General features: G+C 38.5%; 1 protein-coding gene across 1 annotated transcript in view; it reads right to left on the reverse strand.

Annotated features, from left to right (window-relative positions):
• Positions 1-20,553, reverse strand: part of ADAMTS20 (ADAM metallopeptidase with thrombospondin type 1 motif 20) — a 100,832-nt gene that overhangs the window by 1,263 nt on the left and 79,016 nt on the right. Inside the window, exons 29-37 of the mRNA XM_086609827.1 lie at positions 9,347-9,514; positions 7,956-8,129; positions 4,919-5,092; positions 4,074-4,274; positions 3,810-3,939; positions 3,564-3,658; positions 3,373-3,467; positions 2,848-2,981; positions 1,984-2,075 (exon numbers count right to left, since the gene is read on the reverse strand). Of these exons, the coding sequence (XP_086465953.1) occupies positions 1,984-2,075; positions 2,848-2,981; positions 3,373-3,467; positions 3,564-3,658; positions 3,810-3,939; positions 4,074-4,274; positions 4,919-5,092; positions 7,956-8,129; positions 9,347-9,514 (1,263 nt within the window). The remainder of the gene's footprint in view (positions 1-1,983; positions 2,076-2,847; positions 2,982-3,372; positions 3,468-3,563; positions 3,659-3,809; positions 3,940-4,073; positions 4,275-4,918; positions 5,093-7,955; positions 8,130-9,346; positions 9,515-20,553) is intronic.

The following is a 20,553-nucleotide window of genomic DNA, read 5'->3' on the forward strand; positions in this document are numbered from 1 at the left end:
GCAACATACAAGAATGAGGTTGGCTTTCTTGAAAGACTTTTTTTTTTTTAAGTGCCTGAACTTTTTGGAAATGACATGGTCAGGACCTACTGCTATCTGGAAATTACAGACTAATCAGTTCTTAGACATCTAATTCTCAAATTTCTGCAAGCGTATTGTTCAATCATCATCATCTTATCATCTTCCACTTCTTTTTCTGTATAACAGATAACATAATTGAACATGAACATAAGCGGAGGTTAAAATAAATAAATTTATAGCTAAATTGAATGTTTTGCCATACAAACCATTCAAAACAGTTGACTGATTCTAAAATATCTACCTACGCAAATACATACTCCGAAAACTAGCTTTAAAAAAGAGTCAGTTCATATAAGAACAAGAAATGTATTAAAAACAACAAACTGCATGGCCTTGGTAAACAAACTGGGGTATATAAAATGATTAAATTGCATTCACATAGAACTGCAATATATGTTGGAACGAACCACTACCTCCACAAAGAGCCTAACAGTCAGTTTAGGCAGCACTACAATCAGAAACCTCCTGCATACCTCCATACAATTCACTGAAGGCTTGAATTCAGACCTAGTTAAAATTGTCTAAATCCTGAGATCAAAGCTTTAGCAAAGATAGCATTTCTATTACATATCGTAGCTTCTATGTTTTATTGCTTAATATTGTCAGTCATATATATATTTTTATATACATATAAAAATAAATATTTGTGCAGGTATATAAATGTGTGCATGTATGAAAATACAGCATTCCATCTCTATTCTTGTGATTCACTGAAATTCCTTCATAAAAATTGAGTCATATTATTCAGTATGGCAGGTTTGTTTTGAGAGCACTTCTATGTAAAGTTGTTGTGTTTATAACACTCATATGTTCGGGCTGAACTAAAACAAATTGTTCTTCAAGTGCCCCAAAAGTGGAAGATTTTAATTTAATGAATAAAGCATCTAGAGGAAATTGATACAAACGGTGTGGAACATTTTCCAAAATTAACAGGCCCAAAGTGACTTCATTCACAGCGATATCATTTTGCAAAAATAAATTAGAAGTGCTACGTACAATTATAATGACAGCTCAACAGCTCTCTGTCATGTCGTGCAGCATATTCAAGGCCAGGAACAGATTTCAAGGACTGAGAGTGCAGGAACTGAGACCTTTCTACTGCATTAGAAGTGTTAGGTTCAGTGCAGATCTTATAGATGGAAATGTGTAAAACTATGTAAGCAGAATGACTCCCAACAGAAGCTACAGATGGCAAATAGATGTGTATTGCACTAAACCCAAAGAGTTTGCAGGTTGAAGATATCCAATGCTGTAATGAACTCCAACTGTTTTCTTGTCAGAGGTTAAGTCATTTGTGCCTGAATTGTACATAAATCATCTCTAGCTACCCTTGAATTAATCTACTCACACAGCCTGTCTTAAATTTAAGCACCTAGGATAGGTGGACAAAAGGGATTCACCTCCAAGTAAGTCTGAGGTAGTCAATCTTAACTCCCTTTATAATCAGTGAAAAGAAATATGCACTTCCAGAGGACGGTTGACCTCATCCTAAGGTGTCTAATAGGGTAAGATTAGCTGAACTGTTTTCCAGGGCATCTCATTTCTGCCAAAGGACTCCAATGGCAGCCTAGGTTGACTAGTTCAGACTAGGGCTATGTCTGCATTAGCAAGAAGGACACTGCATCATGAGCAGATCTGTAGTGTAAGAAAATTGGGCTGGAGAGCCCAATGCCTGTATACAGTGCACAGATTGAGGTTTTACTTTGGACTACCTGTCATCTAGTCCCATAGACTGAATCCTCATTAGCAGTTGGAGTGCATTAAGGCTCTTCTGGAGCTCGTCGTTTGATTTAGTTTCATCAGGAGTCTTTCAGGACTGCTCCGTGATGCGAACCAACAAATGGATTTTTTTTTTCCCCCTTCTTACACGCACATTTCAAAGGCATAAGGAATCATACATACCTGTGGACATCTGGCAGCACTGTAGCAATCTCCAGCTGTAGCAAATGGAACTGCTCTCCCAAGTATAGTCTGAGCAAAAAGAAAATCTGTGGCTAGAAGAGAGAAAAATACTCAACTCTGAAATTGCTGCATTAGAAGGTCAGGTGAAAACAGTGTGAAAATACATTAACATGGGGGGGGGGGGGGGGGGGGTGGGTGTTTTTTGTTTGGGGTGTTTTTTTGTGTTTCGGTTTAAGGTTACTTTTGAGTTTTGTGGGGTTTTTGTTTGTTTGTCTGTTTGGGTTTTGTGCAAACTATGTTTTAAGTGGTCCATTTTGGTTAATACGACATCAATCCAACCTACAAGCCTAGTTTCCTTTCCGAGATAGGAGCGGTATAGGAGGACAATGGATGTTCACTTGGACGCAGCTCCAAGTGAGCTGGTTGTGGACCACCTTGTCATCTTCAGGCAGAGGCTTGAAAGTCCTGCAAGGTTCCCTGTCCATTTAGTACATCTGCCAAGGTCTGAGAAGGGACTAACTACAGCATAGGAAGACTTTCCCAAGAAAAATATGCCAGGTACTAAAAGGAAATGGAATAATAGGAACAAAACCTTAGAAATTGAAGCTAGTTCACATATAAAATATGAATTGGTAAGATTCATGAGACTTGACCACTTGGGACAAACTGACAAGGGAAGCAGTGGTGGTTTCTCATTTTTTTTTCTTTGAAGTTGCCATTGAATTCCTAAAGAAAATAAGAATTTTGATTGCCCGAAAATGGCATAATTGGATCCATAAGTGGGTCGAAACGGTAGTTGGTAATCACAACCATGTGCAATTTCAATAGAACACTCACATTGGCTAAAGCTGCCAAAATGCTTACTTTTAATTTGCATGGAGGCTACATCAAATCTTATTTTGCTAAAAACTGTGAAGCCAGCTGCAAGGTAATCATTTCGACAGGCACAGTCTTGCCTTCTGCTTCCATTGAAAGGGCATTCATATGGATTCTGCAGCCTAGAGAATAACAAAGATTTAGTTTTCCTTCAGACATTTTTCCATAAAATAACATCGTGGCGAAAAATACTTGTATTGCTCGACGCCACATTAAAATATTAAACAACAGTTACTGAACAAGAAGCTCAGCTATTAATCTTGGCTCAGCTGAAACACTATTTTCTACTAAAATCAAGAAGAAAATTTTTATAATCATTTAGTGCAATTAACACTATTTCAATCTGGACATATCCATATTTCTGCATGTGTGTTCGTATGCCTGGATATTCAAATCATAAAATCAAGGGAAAAAACTCCACTCATCTGTTCTCACAAAAAGTAAGTATTATTTTATTTTTTTATTTTGGAAGAAATAAATGCACTTCAAAAAGTTACAAAATCATTTTTATACCTGAAACCATATACTTCAGAGAAGTTGTCTGTTTCACCTTTTACCAATGTCAAATATTCTTTGGGATTCTCTGAGTGCATGCCTGAACAATAAATCTGGAAGAGAAAATACAATCGTTTAGCAAAATCTTTATTAAAACAGTATTATTACATAAAAATATATGCTCATAAAAACTCAAATATTAAAAGTACCTTTATCATCCTTCCCTTAATGTTTAGTAGGTATTCACCATCCTTTATAATCCCTTTTCTAATCTGGATATCTTTGCAGGTGGTAAGAATTTCACCTTCAAAATGAATTATTAAATTGTATTAATATTTCATGAATAGAGCTTGGTTTCAGGACTCACTTTTGTATAATTGGGCTCCAAATATAACTTTTATATAAATAACCTGGGAAAATATTAAATCCAACTGAAAATTACAGCTGTCACTTACATTCTTCCTCATGGCAGATCTTTCTGGCATCTGGTTTTAAACGTGGCAAGCACAAGTCACTGGATAAGCCATTCTCAGTGATACATTCTACAGTTCTTTCCTTTACTCCCACTCCACAAGACACTGAGCACTAGACATGGATCACCATCAAGAGTTAGTTTAGAAGGTAGCAAATAATTAACAAAATTATGTCAGCAAATCAGTGTTGGCATTCATTTGTGTTTGAGGCAGCTATCAAAAATCAGCTTGTGCATCTATACTCACCTTGTTCCACTTCCCCACTCTCCAGGTAGCTGCTTGTGAACATCCTTTGATATTACATTTATAAATGTATGGGGATGGCTCTACTGGGCACTCTTGGTATGTTACGGTTCGAAGGCCATGGGCATGATGATTTTGAACAGAATGGATTCCAACACAGTATGTGATCCTCTGCTGGTAGCCAAACTCGCAACTGGCTGAGCACTGAAATAAAATCCCCAAGCACAGGCATTATTTCTGTGAAACAATCTTTTGGCAGCATTGCAGTTACAGATAAGTCAGCTGTGATCTTCACTTTGGCAAAAGCCAATAACTCCACGTGTGGCACCTCCGTGCTGGTACATCAGAAGTGAAGGTCTACAACAGTTATGCATGCAAGGAGATGGGAAGCCCCATGCCGCCCTTTTCTCAGAGCTCGCAGAGGTTCCAGAGCAGTTGGCTCCCAGCTGCAGTACACACACAGACACGCACACATCAGTAGTGCAGATGTGCAAGGGAAACAAGGCACTGACCCATCACTTTGCTGCAATCAAGGAAAACACTTTTGTTTACTTCAGTGAGATCAGCTCACAAGAGAGTTTCCTGGGAATCACAAAGGAATCCTGTGGTAGGGGCAGCTCTCCTCTAGCTGATGTTCATAAGTCCCAGGGAGCTACCAGAAGGCTGATAACACAGTCACTATAATAAATCATGGCTGATTGGAAGATTCAATGTGCAGAAAGTTTAGGCATCTACATTCAGATGAAAATACACGTTTTTTGCTATGCAAATGTAATGCACGTGTTACAGCAATGACACTCTTTAATGTAAAATTATATAAAAATGTGCAAGCAGTATAATTAGTTTACCTGTGACAGCTCTCCTGTAAGCACAACGTATTTAGAGGGAGCTGTCCTGCAGTTTTTGGTTGATGGAGGCTTTGTGGCAGGATCACAAAAGCTTTCCTCTACGTGGAGCTGGTTTTCATCCACACACTTAACCTTCCGGTATATTTCCTTTGTTTTTCTATATGATGTTGAGCACTGAGGGTGGGAAAAACAATCACGGGTTTTGCACTTAAACTAGCCATTTACAGAACGATGTTATTTGCCAATTGCCACACACCTCAAATAAAACCCAGACAGCAACAACTTTTATGACATCTGTTATCAGTGTTGGACTGAATTACTCACTGAATCAAAATCCTTTGTTTTGTTTTCGAAGTTCAGGTACCTCCAATCAGCTGCAAAATACCAATAGTGTATAATGACATGATGCTAACTGTGGGGTGAGATGGAGGAGAAAATTAAAATGTCAGGCCAAGATGACAGGTTGAGTGAAAAAGCTCTTCTGTATGAAAAGGGAAGAGCCAAAAAAGGCTCAGTGAAAGACGAAAGGAATAAGTCGGTCTTGAAAACAAAACAAAAAGAATCCCTGGGGATACGTACATGATATTACAGTGATAAAAGAAAACAAAATTTCTTATTAATGAAGTCAGTGGCAGCTTTGGGCAGCAGTATCTGTTGAGCCTGTGCCTTTGCCCTCAGTGTTCCCAGACCTCTCCCCATGGCAAGTTGGTGGGTTGAAGAGTTGTCGCAGCTCTGCCAGGACAGGATGAGAACCTTGCTGCCACCAGAATCCAGAAAAGTAGAGATACAGGCTACGTAATAAATGTCAACAGGACGTCCCCAGCTACAGGTGCCTCAACTAACCTATTTGAACTTGTTGTGAAAAAGAAGGAAGGCTCAAATGCACAAAGCCCAGTCTCAGCAGAGGCAGTAACTGATAACACCACCTACTACAGTCAGTCCCAAACCTAACTTAATGCTATTTAGACCCAACAACTGTCAGAGGACTCATCAAGGTCTCATACATAGATCAACCCTATTGTTCAACTTTCATTATTATTGACTCAACGAGGCAATTTGAAGTACAAAACCCAGACGTTGTAAGGCGAAACAGCTCTGCCAGAGGAAAACTTTATCAAGTCAGGTCTTGAAAATCTCAAAGGATGGAGACTGCACCAATTCCCTGTGCAGCCCATTGAACTGCCTGAATTGCTCTCATGGAGAAAACATTTTTCGTAATGTGCAGTTTGAACCTTTCTGGCTTCACCTTACTCCTGTTGCCTCTTGCCTTCTCACCATATGGCACTGTGGAGAGCCTGGCTCCGTCCTCTTGGTAACTTCCTTTCTGTGGACTTGTATCAGAAAATGGAGCATGGATCCAGTTGACTGGTGTAACTTACAGAAACACCTGATCTTTTAATGGCATGAAGCAGCTCAGAATATTAGGCACATAACGAATAATCCAGTCATGAGGTAATGGGGACAGGCAGAAGAATCCTTTTTGTTATGCTTTATACATTAGTCTTGTAGATATTCTTCTCGTAGTATGAAAATGTGTATTTGGTAGGAGAATGCTGGCCGCTGCCGTCAGCCAGCCTCCCAGCTGCAAGCTGGAGAAGTGCTAGATCTGGAAATTTTTCTGCTGTGCTGTGACTGTTGAGGCGAGGAAGTGACACACAAGCACTCAGAGCTGAGACAGCTGGGCAAAACATTGTGAATTTGGTGGAGGATGTACCGCACCGCGAGTGGAATACAGATGGATAAGCACTTGAACTTGTACATTAATACTAGATGTAGAGGGCTGTATATGAATGTGGTGAGAGAAGGGAATTGAACACAGGAAATTCAAGTGAACTGCAATATCCATGTGGAAGAAGTTATGAACTAGCCAGAAGATGTAATGAAACACAATGCACTTGGAGTGGAGAGCTCCGAATACCCAGCTAGAATACACAAATGTTTGATGGGACAGGAAAATTCACTTGCATTCTCTGAAAGTGTATATTTGTGCTAAAAGGACATTGTGAGCCACTTCTGTTAATTCCTGATTTTAACAGCTTCATATGAGTAATGAACACTCGGTAAAAACATACATTGTCAGCTTTCCCTCAATACAGCTTAACAGAGGAATATATAGGTCTGAACTGCACGAATATCATCCAGGTTTTGCAGAGGAGAAACAAATGATTCTATGATATACTAACAGCAGCCACTTCTACAGCATTGTGACTCTCATGGTCTTCAGGTTCAAAGTTTCAGGAGGTTTGCCCTAGGAAATTTAGCAGTGGAGATTATTAAGATGCCACAACTGCAAAAACTGGGGTTTTGTTTAATGTTACAGTAAGAAAGACTCTTCTGTACACCATTTCAGGTATTATATATAATTCTGGGGCTTCTCTCTCTCTTTATATATGTTTGTATGTTTGCATATATGGATACAAAAGTTATTAGATTTCTAGCATGTAGAAAGTAGTCATCACATCTTTAAAAATGACAGTTCTCTCCTGAGGGCATATTTAGATTTTCTTTAATATGAAAATGTATATTTGGTAGGAGAATATTAAGTTTTATTTTGCTTCTTATCTTTCCTGTTAAGTCTTCCATACAGATCATCTTAAAAAAACCCTGTTGTCCAAAAGTTTTGCCTCTGAGGTTTTTATCTCCAGCTGACTTTTCATCTGTATTTCTATTCTTAAAAAGTGATTTTAAAAATGACATTTCATAATGAGATTTTATTAAACATTTTAGGTAATATGTAAAGAACTTTGCATTCAAATTATACAGCTCTATCAATAGGGACCTGCTCACATCTCCATCAGAGCTTTTGTCTACAACAGTAGACCAGCAAGTCCTGTATAAGAGAGTAAACTAAGCCTTTGACTTTTTTTTGTCACTTTCTTTAATTTCACAAACTTGACCTTCAGAACATCCAGCCTGGTCACTTGTTATTCTGCAAACTAATAGCCATTACAAATGTATCTAAATGTGGAAAAAAAACCCAACCCAAACAGTCATGACATCAGTCAGTTACATCACACAAGTTGAAAGCTCTACTTACATCTTCCCATTCATCTGCCAGCCACTGGTACCGCATGCAGGCAGGCAGCCAGCAATGCCTCTTGCTAGCAGGTCGGGTACCATGATTACACATTGCTTCACTCACTTGACCCAGGCCCTTCACCTGACAGTAGACGTCCCTTTGCTGAATCCCCACTCCACAGGATACAGAACACTAAAGATTGATCAAAATTAGTCATGTCAGTGTGAAATGAGACAGTCCCCGGAAGGTGGTATAGTTGCCGTTATTACACGTTCTTAGGATATTATTTAAAATATCCTTCACTGCCCCTACCATACTAGTGTTTCACTGTATCTGAAAAAAAATTATGATGAAAATGCAAACTACAGTTAAAATCAAAATTTGTAAGAAATACAGAAAATGAATCTGAGGTACCCAGACTGATCTTTCTGCTTATCTTAATTCGCAGTAGAAACAATCACTATAGGAAGACGCAAAGCAGAAGTTTACATTTTTGCAAGATTAAACAGTTTAAATTCTGAATATACATCATTCCTTTATTACAGACTAACAGTCTGGTCTGTTGTTTTAAAATGCAAATATTAAAATGAAAGAACAATATCTCAGTATTCAAGGTTAGAAAAATCTTGCAAATGGTGTAGTATTTTGAGGATACTTCTTTTTCTTTTGCAGGTAGTACTAAAGGTTCTGAATCCTGAGTAGCTTAAAAAGGTCCAAATCCTTCCTGCCACATGCCTCCTTTCCTCCTTCCTGGCCAAAGGTGTTTCACTACCACACTAAGGCTTGCTGTGACAGACAGCCCTCTTTCACCCCAGTCAGAAGCACAATTAGTTCCCAAAGTCTACTGGAAGACTCAAGCCTAGTTGTGGGGTAGACGTTGGTCTATCAAGTGCAGTCAGATGGTGGAGAGCAGTAATGTGTTATTATTAATGAGGAGAATTATATTTTGAAAGAGTGAGATAAATGCAAGCTACTGCTCGGTTACACAAAATTTCACAACAAGGTGAGAGACCTTTCACAAGACCAAACCAGGGAAAAGGCCGGTATTTGTGCCCACCACCTCTTTTTCTTGTCCTTCCCTCACAAACCTGGTTTCACTTCAATATTCAGACTACCATAGCAATTACAGTGGTACTACTGAATTCATCACTGGAGGTAAGAAGTAAACTTTAAAAATTTACAGTACAAGATTCAGATTACCAAATACTTTCAGTTTTCACAGATATTTACTTCTAATCACTTTTAAAAGAAAGAATAATGAACCACAATGAACTACTTGCTATTTTGTAGATTTAATTGTGAAGTCCATATAAAAAAAGCTTCCTGACCATTACTTCAATTGGAGTGTCACGAATATGATCTTGTCTTGTACTCTCTTAGAGAACATAATTGTAGCAGATTTTACATACCTCTTTCCATCTGCTGGCCTTCCAAGCAGGACATCTTCCAGCTCTACATACTTTGTACATCCGTGGTTTTTTTAAATGTCTGCAGTTTCCTTCCTCTATTTTAGCTTGGAAGCTATTAAAACAATGCACATCACGAAACTTCAAACCCTTTCCACAGGAAACTGAACACTGAAAAGAGAAGTGTATTTCATCACTTTACTAAAAATCTCAAAGTAATAAGAAAACCAAAAGAATCTGTGGCCTCACCCAAAATGGACTCTATGATTATGGGAATAAGTTTCTGTATTATGACGTAACATCAACCATACATATCTGAAACTTCTGTGTGAGCTCTCTCCTACTGAGCATTACTGATCGGATGTCAAACATCTCATGTCTTGTTCATTCATTCATGTCATCACTGACAAATACCTGAGCTCAGCCATCCGTGTACATGCAGGAGACAGATGGATATCGTCATCTCACAAGAACATGCTATAGCAGCCTGTTTCCAATACATATACTGCTGTTTTCATGTAAGCATTGTGCTCATCATAAGCATTAAAGGAAGAATGAAAACACATAAAATCATGGCTATGCATGTTTCCAGCTCTTAGGCTACGAAGTCATGTTTGTTCTTCCACCAGCTTTGGATATCTTGATGTATGTGGCACAGAGGCAAGAGAAGAGATATCTAAGTAGACTCTGTAGGTTATGGTGCATGGCCTTGCCCTACCACCCTGGTATTCCCTTTCATTCAGAAAGTTGCTACGATATGCACCACTGGCTCTAGGACCTCCCTCCCATGTAACACCAATGGGGCTACAGGTACATTTTGTGAAACTGGCACTGGCAAGTACGCACTTAGCCATGACTAGAGCATGTCCAACACATCAGTCTCTTCTGGAGAACAGGCCATTCCTCTATGTTCCTGTCACAAGACTTTAATGAGGTTTGAATGTAATTCTTCAAACCAGGTCTCTCCTATTCACCTGCAGAGCTGAGTTGCAGGTCCTAGGGAACTTTCAGTCAATAAAGAACAGCTGAAGCACTTCCAAATTAGGTGGCTACTCAGCAGACTTATCTTGGATCATGAGCATTCTGAATATAGGCACTTATTATAATCTTGTCATTAATCTTCCTATTTTATGTCATCCTATCAAAAAGTATTGATCGATGGAGTTAATTTCTTTTCTATCTGGAAAAAAGAACATGCTTGATTTGTTATAGGATTTCCTCTGTGCTTTATTTTATACCTAGACAAACATTTTTTACACAATCAAATAGGGAATTCATACTCAAATCAAAATTTAATTTCTAAGTGGATGTGAAAAGGATTTAAATATAAACTTTCTTCCAAAGCACCTATTTCTCTTCCTTTTGTCTTACATTGACATCTATGTCTCTAGCATTTCACACTAATTTAATCAAGCCCTTTTGAAAAGAAATATATTTTCTATTTTCAGAAAATGAAGTTCAGATCATACAGTTTTGACACAAAACCTGGCAAATATTTGCCTGAGAACAATGGCTAGAGAAAAGGTTTTAATACATACAACGCACAACTATAATAAATCAAGCTGCTAGGAAACAAACATTTTTCACAACAACAAAAACTATACTTTATCAAACAGAATCTCAGTTGACTCACTTGTCCTCAGATACTACAGAGATTCCTATATGTCCTTAAACATTTATATGTGTAATCTTAAAGACTTAATTGAAACTGCCAATGTGTTTAAAATCAAGTTTTTGCAGAATAAAGCAAAAAAATTTACTTATCACACAATACAACGAATAGCATGTTTCTCTTAAGCAGCAAATTATATTTGCAAAAAGATAAGAGTACTGATTTGGTTACAACTTGCCTTTTATATGTCTGATATACAATTCCAGTAACTAAGAATGTTTATTTTTAAATTAAATCATTTTGCTCTTAGCAAAATCTTTCAATTTATAATTTTATAACACTGTTCATGTAGTTTTACAATTTATGTTTAATTAATTTAGAAACTACTTTAAGATAGGAAAATACTTCCTAGAACAGAAATTACCTGAAACTAAATTCTTTTTCTTTCCTTTCCTTCTATGAATAATGTAGGTCAGAAAACTTAAATCTCTGCAAACCATATAATTATAAAGGGCTTTCAGAAAACTCAGCTCTGAATTCAGAGGATTTCATTAGCAAAGCAGGCAAGATGACATGTAAGCATGAAAACTGAAATACTGATATGGTCTTGATAATTGATTTTACCCTCCCTCAAAGACTTTTTTTTTTTTGGTGTTTTTAGGAATTTCAATCATAAAATCTAGAGATAAAGGAGCCCTGAACTCTGAAGATTCTTCCTCTTTATTCCTCAGTCATATGTAAGTGAAGTGCAGTACAGAGTTACTCAATCTTCTCCTATGATGCGTTGGGAAAACACCACATGCCTCTCCTTCCTCCATGGCTTTCACCTGTGAAGCATCGATTAGGGTCCAGAGGGCTACCAGACAGGGCCCTTCTAGTCATTCTAGAGGTGGCATTCCAGACTGAGAACTGCAACCACAGAAGTTGTCCCAAGAAGTCTCTGCTTCAGGAGCTGGGGCTACCATAGCACAGAATGAGCTCACTCTTTAATTTCTCATTGCCCACAGCATTAAGTATCAAGACGTCACTTTTCAGTATATGTACAGAATTGTTTATACAGCCTGTGCAGACGTCTTTTACTCGACAAAAATGAGATTTATTGTACAGGGCTAATGGCTGCTAACAGCAATAGCATGTGCAAAGAAGTCTTTTACTCTGCATCTCCAGTCTTCTAATGATCTTCTGATAATATCTCTACCCACTAGACACAAGATTACATGTTTACTTCTACACAGGTTAGAATTGGGTCTTTTTTGTTGTTGGGTTGTTTTCTCTTCATTGGTGCAAACTCAACTGAGCTATATCTCTTTCATATTTAAATGAACTAATTTAATCTTTATAATCTGTGATGTTCTTTCTTCTAAACAAAGAAATTGAAGATTTGTGTACTATAATAGTAAGATATTTTTAATAGTTACAGAGCAATGCCTGTATAAAGAGATTATTTACAGTTCTCTTTCATAAAGATATTCTGCTGAATTTTGTAATTAGAGTGCAATTATACAGGAATTTGTTTTCAATCATATTAGATGGGAAGCTGAAGAAAGAGTTCAGATAGGAAAATACCACTTTGAATGTTAAGAATAACAGAGGCTTTATGAACAGTTATTTCAAATACTACTAAAACTTTTTTCACTCAAACCGTTTAGCTTAGATGGCTCAAGATAGCAGAAAGCTATTGTTACCTTAACACTAAATGCAGAAACGCAAATGAAAGATACTTAAAATATGTAGGTAGAAATTATTTTCAATTACTTAAAGACTTTTGAATTCAAAAAATCATTTAAATATAAAAAAATATAATTTAAATTTTCAGTAATTTAACTCTGGATAAGTAATCTGATTTTTTTTTCTTGCTCTAAGAGACAGTAAGTTACAGAATGTTGCCAATTCATACCAAGAAAATATCCACATTTAAATAACTTTTTCCAGGGAGGATTTTCACTCCACGTTAATTTAATATCATCTTTAACAACTTCAAAAGACATGTTCAACAGGTTGGGATTATGTTGAAAAATCTTAAATGCATTAAATCCTTAAAAAGTGCAAGTTTTCCAGAAATAGAGAGACAGCATTTCTGTATACAGATTTGCTGTCCTCTTCTTTCCCATATTCATCTAATTACAGATCTGATCCCATGTTTCCATGTGTCCAAACCTCCTGTTGAATAGATCTTGCACAATTTATTTTCTTCTTCAGTGTAAGAGGTAATTCACTAGTGTCCTAATATTACGAGTTTCAACTCATGAGCTTTTGAAGTTGTTGGGGTATATTGTTGTTGTTTTGTCGGGTTCGTTTGTTTGTTTGCTTTTACTTAAGTCACAAAAGAACATCAAAATTTAATTCATTAGTTTAATGCGTTTTTCTTGTTTCACTGAAGGAATGAAAAATCTCCATACTTTTAAAATCTAAAAAAAAAAAAAGCCCAGACATTAAGCAGCTGTAAACCTCTGTTTAAATATGATTGCCCAAACTTAAAACAAGTAAACGACCAAACTGAGAAGTGTCTCCAAGCAGCTGTGCTACAATCAGGTGCTTGGGGTACTGTATCTCCTGGAATTCTGTGGAGCAGCTTCCGCCCGCTTCAGCGTGGTTACGCAGGGACAGATTCTTACTTCTGCTACAGTGACCATGTCCTGCCAACATCAATGTGAGGAATAGAAACCTAAATACTTCTAAGGATCAGACCCTTTACAATTTCAATGGGACCTTGATAAAATTTAGGCAACTGATTCCAGGATTGTTATTCTTGGAGCCTTACATACATATCAGCTACGGAAGCACCTAGGCTGCCCTGAGCCATGAAGACCTTAAAAAGTTCCTTTGGCGCTGAACAGTCTAATTCTACAAACATGCACAATCCTTTTAACAGACTGACCAGCTCAGCACTTTACATGCCCATAAGGACAATCAGCATCCTGAAAACAAGTTTTCCTCTGTTTTCACTAACAAGTTAAAAAAAGAAAGCAGTTGCTCTAAGAGTACGCTGAGTGCACAGCAGGTAATGTGGCACATCACAAAACACAGTGATAGATGATATTTAGTGCAACCAAAGAAGGAGAAATGCTCCTTTTTTCTTTTTTCTTTAAGACATGAAAAAGCTAATGCACTCACCCTGGATGTTGATGATCCAGGACCATCAATGCAAAGTTCAAGAGGGTATATTACTCTGCAGGTAAAGAATTCTCCTGAAATTGGAAATATTCTGTCTTCATTCCTTAGATAATATATAAAAACAGTTCTTAAAGGGACCATTTTCTCCCAGAATGTCCTGGCATCAGATGCAGGCAGGCTCAGTTGTGCTCTTTAGTGGATAGTGACCCACCTTGAGCAAGAGAAGCAAAGACTGCTCCTGTCCAATACAACTTCTCATTACAGACTCCTGACAAGTAGATAAGGGTTGCCTGTCCTCCAGCACAGAGAACAAATACCAAAGAATGGAAACTAGGTCTCTCAAATGCTGAATTAAAAGCTTTAACCAATATAAAGTGGGAATACCTCTTAACTTTTCTGTAAGGGCAGAGCATAGCTTCTGCTCGGTTGTTTGAATGAAAAATACAGGTTCCATAAAAGATCCCTGAGTAGGATTCTCAAGTGGTTAGAGTCATCTAAGCTCCATCAAGCTCCATCCCCACCATCAGTGTTTTCCTTAGAGAGCTGCATATTGCACACACTGACCGCAGACACCCGCCTGACCGCCTTCCTTTCAGCTTTGCATCACCAGTGAGAAGCATCAAATTCTCACTTGTACAGGAGCAAGGCCTTGTTCTGTGCTCTGGAGGTCACTCACGTCCTTTCAGCGCATCCAGCCTACAGTGCATTTCTTATGAGGCTGAATTTTGCTTGCTCCTTCTTGGAGCTCCTAACACATTATTACATGCTACCTGTGGAATACGGTCCTCTCACTGCGTGGCGCCCACTCTGTTCTGTGGGATGCTCTGGTAGTGATCTTCCCAAGGATTAACTCTCCTGACTGGGGGAAGTACAACTGCACTTCACTCTCTTGCTGCTTGATGCCTTTCCATCCAAATTTGAACAAGGTCAAGAACAATCTAGTCCTTATGGCCTAACACGTCTATAATGTAGCTTCACTTGTACGACATTCCACACAAGTGGAGGCTTATGGAGAGTACATTTTCCACACATTTTCTGCAGATTGCATGTGTAGAAAAAAAAATAATCCATAAGCACTTTATATCTCAAACGAAACATGAACATTTCTTCAAAGAAATGCAAGTTGAAGAAACCATCCTGTAACCATTTTACACAGAAATTCTAGCACTTGTCTCAACATCGACTAAAGTAATATTTCCCATATGTCACATTCTTTTAAAAACACAAAACTACAGTAAAAAGCTGGACTTGATTACTATTGTTCAAAGTCATTCCATAACGCTGGTTAACTAGGATTCATCTGTTTGGGTTTTTTTCATAGTAATAAAGTTCTGTGAGGATAAGCCTGACAGAACTCTTGGTGCTTTCTGTGGCACAGACAGACTCTCAAGACAGGCATGCCATCATCTGTTCTGACCAAATTAAGGCTCTTTCTGCAGCTGACATGTGGAGTTTCACTAAAAGCTTTTTGATTCTTTTGCTATTGTTATTATTTCATTGAAAAGTTATTTGGTGGATTTTGTTCTAAATTTTCTTAACCTTTTCTTTCAAGGGAGCGTTTTGTGTAGCTTAGCTGGTAGCTCAGCAGGCTTCTGGATACTGAAAAAAAGACCAAAGTACGTAGCAGTTTCTCTTTGTATTCATATTAGCTATAAAGGGACTTAAAACATAAATGACTGTGACTAAAAGTGGTACTGTAACTGTACTGGTTTTGGCTAGGATAGAGTTAGTTTCCTTCATAGTAGCTACAAGGTGCAAGGTTTTGGATTTGTGACTAAAAAAGTGTTGATAACACATGGATATTTTATTTATTTTTGAGTAGTGCTCATACATCATCAAGGCCTTTTCTGCTCCCTATGCTGCCCCGCCAGCGAGTAGGCTGGAGGTGCCCAAGGGGTTCAGAAGCGACACAGCCGCAACAGCTGAGACCCCAACTGACTAAAGGGATATCCCAGATGATACGACATTGTGTTCAGCACTAAAAGCTGGGGAAAGGAGGAGGAAAGGGGATATCCGGAGTGATGGGTTTGTCTTCCCAGTTAACTGTTATGTGTGATGGAGTCCTGCTTTCCTGGAGATGGATAAATGTCTGTTGATGGGAGGTAATCGCTGACTTACTTATTTTAATTTCCTTTTTGGCTCAGCTTTTGCTTTATCTATTAAAATGACCAACTTAACCCATGAGTTTTCTCCCCCATATCACCGGGGCAGTGGTGGGGAGAGTGAGGGGCCATGTGGGGCTTAACTGCCTACTGGGGTTAAGCCACAACAGGAGCATGGAAAAGGATAAAACATATTACAAATGTTAAAAAGTGTTTTCTTTGTCTCAGACTTTTTTTTTTGTCATGCACTTCAGTGACTAGACAGGAAGATCAGTTTAAAAAAATGACAAATTTATATAGTGGATCAGAACAACTACAAACGTACAGGGTTAAACAAAGCAGTTGCTTGAGTAGTCTGACAAACTGCATTTTGATCATCTCTGGTTGTCCCAAAAGTTTGTCTGGGCTCTTCTAAAACTACGCTAGAAGTAGACTGGGACCACTACTGCACAAGACACTAGTAAAACATTACTTTGAGCATTACATAGTTGGGAGTTACTTCAACTTTTCATTTGCCATGTTAGTACTAGCTCTTCTTGTGCCTGCTTCGTCCCTGTTAGCTGCATCTCCCCAAGGGTCCTTGCCATGCTTGAGCATGAAATGGGCATTTTTCAGCTAAAAGTATTCAGAAACTTTTTCCTTCATTTAAGTATGTAGACTACTAGTCAAGAAGTAAGAGACTTTGTAATTAGATTCTACCGAACTCTTTGATACAGAGTCAGTAATTCTTCACTAAAACAAGTACAAACACTTGTGTTGTTAGTTCAAGCACTCAGAAAGGACCATGGTTACAAAAGACCAAACATTCCATCACTGCTGAGAAAGAGTGGATTGGACTCCAAGAGGTATGGGATTTACTGTCACATTTAAGTTGCACCTATGTTAACTACAGAAGTTACACTGAAGATATTTTTAAGTTACTTCATTGAGTATAGCTTCATTTCAAAAGTTCACTGTTACATCACATTCCTCTAGTGTTCAGAAAATGTCTCAATTTGATTAAGTCCTCCTTGCAGCTGCAGTGTGTACGCATGCTTTGCCACATTTCTAAATGTGCTTTTGCAGCTATAGTAGTGGAAGGGAGGAAGGTTAGGTTAAGAAGGACTCAAAGAATTCATCCAATCCATCATGCTGCCCAGAGTTTGGACCAGCTATACCTGGACCATTTCTGACAGCAGTTTGTCAGTCTTGTCTTCAATGGCAGAGATGCTACAGCCTCCCTTGCATGCATTTTTCCACTGTATAATCATCCCTATAGTTAGAAAAAGTATCTCGGGATTTAATGATAGTCTCTCTTACTGTTAAATAAGATGGTTACTTCTCATTCTACCCTTAGCAGGCTTAGAAACACTCACCTCTTTACAGCCACTGATTATGTGTTGGAAGAATACCTCAGTCCATCCTTCTATAGACTTGGTCTTGAAAAACACGGCTACCCCAGCCTGTACTCATTTGTCACTTTGTCCAAGTCTCTTACCATTCATGTTGCTGTCCTCTGAACACTCCAGCTGTCTGCATGTTTTTTACAAGGAGGTATCCAAGACTGCATGCTATGTATCAACTGAAGCACTATAGTTAAAATGTGCCACAACAAAAAGCGTATACCCAACAAGCATATATACTCAGTATTATTCTTCAAGTTCTTTGTGACCTTCCCACTTTGCAGAGTTCTAGATAACATTTGGAAGATAAGATCTAGAGTGAAAGCTACTTTCCACAGTAGTATTTGCAATCACACTGCAAATGTCATGGGATATTTGAAGTAAATTAATAATAAATGCACTTCCCTCCTACAATTGAGAACCGTAGTCCCACTGGGGCTGCAATGCTACTCTCTGATACAAACACTACCTAGATGACATTCCTGCCACACAATCTGACTAGAACTCTAAGCTCAGTAACTTTTTTTTTTTTAAATCAAGTAGGACTGTATTCCTCACGACCAAATGCACAGCCGGCTGAGCCCAGTGAGATCCAACGGGTTCCTTTCTCTCAAGCTGATGAATTACTGCTGACTGATTTCTACTTGTAGAATACTCCCAATAGCCTCCACAGATACTGCAAATTCGTCCCTGTCTGTTGCCTATGCATGAAGAAATATAGTAGCCCTTGAATGTGTTTGACTCTTGTGTATCAAAATGCGAAAGGTGAGACACCAGCACTCCCCGTGTTTCAGTAAGATGCAACACGAGCATCATCCCAAAAACACTTTGCAAAGTTCAGTTTGCAGCACAGCTTTGGCTCCCGTCACACTGACATATGGTCCCCCAAGGTCAGTGACACAGAATAAATCTCCATATTCCTATTGATGGACTTGTCAAAACCATTTGCAAAGCGTACCATGAGGTACTATAGCGTATCTGAAAACTAAACCAGGTATAGACAGCCCAGCGATGCATGCTCCAGTCACACCTTTCTAAGCCAAACATAATCATGATGTTTAACTGTTGTTCTTTCCCAGGCTTTAGGCACAGATAGGTCAAGAATATGGGTGTTCTCTTTAAGCTCTACAGTGAGATTTCACAGTACAGGTTGTCACTTCTATGCCATGAAAAAAGCCACAATTTTTAGCTGTTGCAACTACTACCACCTACAAAAATACAAATTTGGATTAGCTGTCCACGACTGAATCCTCCATGAACTTGTTAGAGCTGCCTGAAGTCCTTTCTGATTCCTTGCTAAGCCTGGATGGCCCACAATTCTACAACTACCTTCCCTTACCTAAAGTATTGAGAAAATTTATCGCAGCTTCTGAAGTGAAGTTTTATCCCCAAATCCTTCTCTATCCAATATAAGCAACAATACTGCTGTGACTTGCAGGGATATTTTTTATGAGTAGACATGTACGTAAGCTTGAGAGTCTCAGAGCCTCTTTATACAAAAACACATGAAGAAAGCCATTCTTCTTTCTCTGTGACGGGATCCTCCAAAAATGCCCTTGTATTTCAATTGCAATACCTGAGTTCTTTGTAGCTAGATTCTGCAGATAACAATCATGTTTTTCTAGTTAACACTGAGCTATGCTTCATCCAGAAAGTATCGTTTTATATTATTTTTATACATAATTAAGCTTGCATCAAAATTGCAGTACTTATGAGAACACCTCATCTGTGTTCAGATAGCTTTCAAGTAAAAGCACTGTTCCTTCAATTTGAAGACCATTTTTCCTCCCCAACAATTTCACCTAAATTACTTTTAATCAATTAAAAATTGGTAAATTTGGAGTAGAATGCATGATAGATTTTTAAAAGAAAAGTGGTGTTAAAGGTCAGTTCCCTCATTATTTTCCTGAGGGAAATTTACAGACTTGCCTTTCAGAAGCTGTTCTCTTCAACACAGAATTTCAGAAAGGATGGCCCTCACACAGAGTAGCTGCTGTCACCTAGTGCTGTCATGATACCAGAGTATCACCATCAGCAGCCAGTATCATAATCTAATATTGAAATTGCATAACTTCTCTTGTCTCCAGAACAAATGGAGGCAGTAAGAATTTTCTCTAAGGTCAGCCCAAGAAGCACTTCCACATTTTTGGTCTGGCTACATACTCTGGCTGCATAACGGGGTGAGAAGCAGGCACACATCAAGTCTCCACCATCCAGATGTTGCTTTCCAGGGCTTCCAGGTACATTTCATGCATGTGAACACCAGTGCTCTCCAAGCCTATCCCAGTGAGGGTGTAGGACACCCTGGAGTGTGCTGCAGTACGACCTAACAGCTAGTCTGCATGTCTTTAATTTGGCCTATCTCTCTGTCATCTCAAAGCGCTGTCCATTACCTCAAGCGTAGCACAACTAAAATACATGACTGAGTCTTCCTTTGAAAGCCCTGTCATGTCTTTCCCCCTCGCAACGAACCCCACCATTCTGTCCTCACTGCCTGAAGCCTGGTGTCCTTTCTGATGCCAACTACAAAGCATTTAAAAAACGGGCTGTTACCATACTCAGCTCCCACCCACGTGACACTCTTCCAGGCTTCCCTGTGCTGTGCATTCCCAACCTGTCTACATACATCTCATAATGAGACTGTAAGGTTTTCCACACAGCAGTCTTCTCTTTGTTTTAGTTACCTAGCACAATAACACAAGAACAACAGAACTACTAGAACAGCTGCAACATTACTTTAGCAATTGTTGTATTTGGCTTTTACACTACCTATATCTTTAGATCCTGGTGGATATTCAGTTATATCCAAGTCCTTTTCAAGGGCATGCTCAGATAATAGTTCAGTGCCCAAAGAATTTTCACAGGTTCTATATTTCACAGGTGCCACTTCAGGTGTCCTCATTAAAGAAAAAGAAACTTTCAGAAGTTTTTTTCTGTAACCGACTGATCATACTTTGTATAATATATAACTACTCTCCCTGCACTTTCTATTTTTTTTTC

The sequence above is a fragment of the Tauraco erythrolophus genome, chromosome 4, assembly GCF_009769465.1.
Source record: "Tauraco erythrolophus isolate bTauEry1 chromosome 4, bTauEry1.pri, whole genome shotgun sequence".
Classification (NCBI taxonomy): Eukaryota; Metazoa; Chordata; class Aves; order Musophagiformes; family Musophagidae; genus Tauraco; species Tauraco erythrolophus.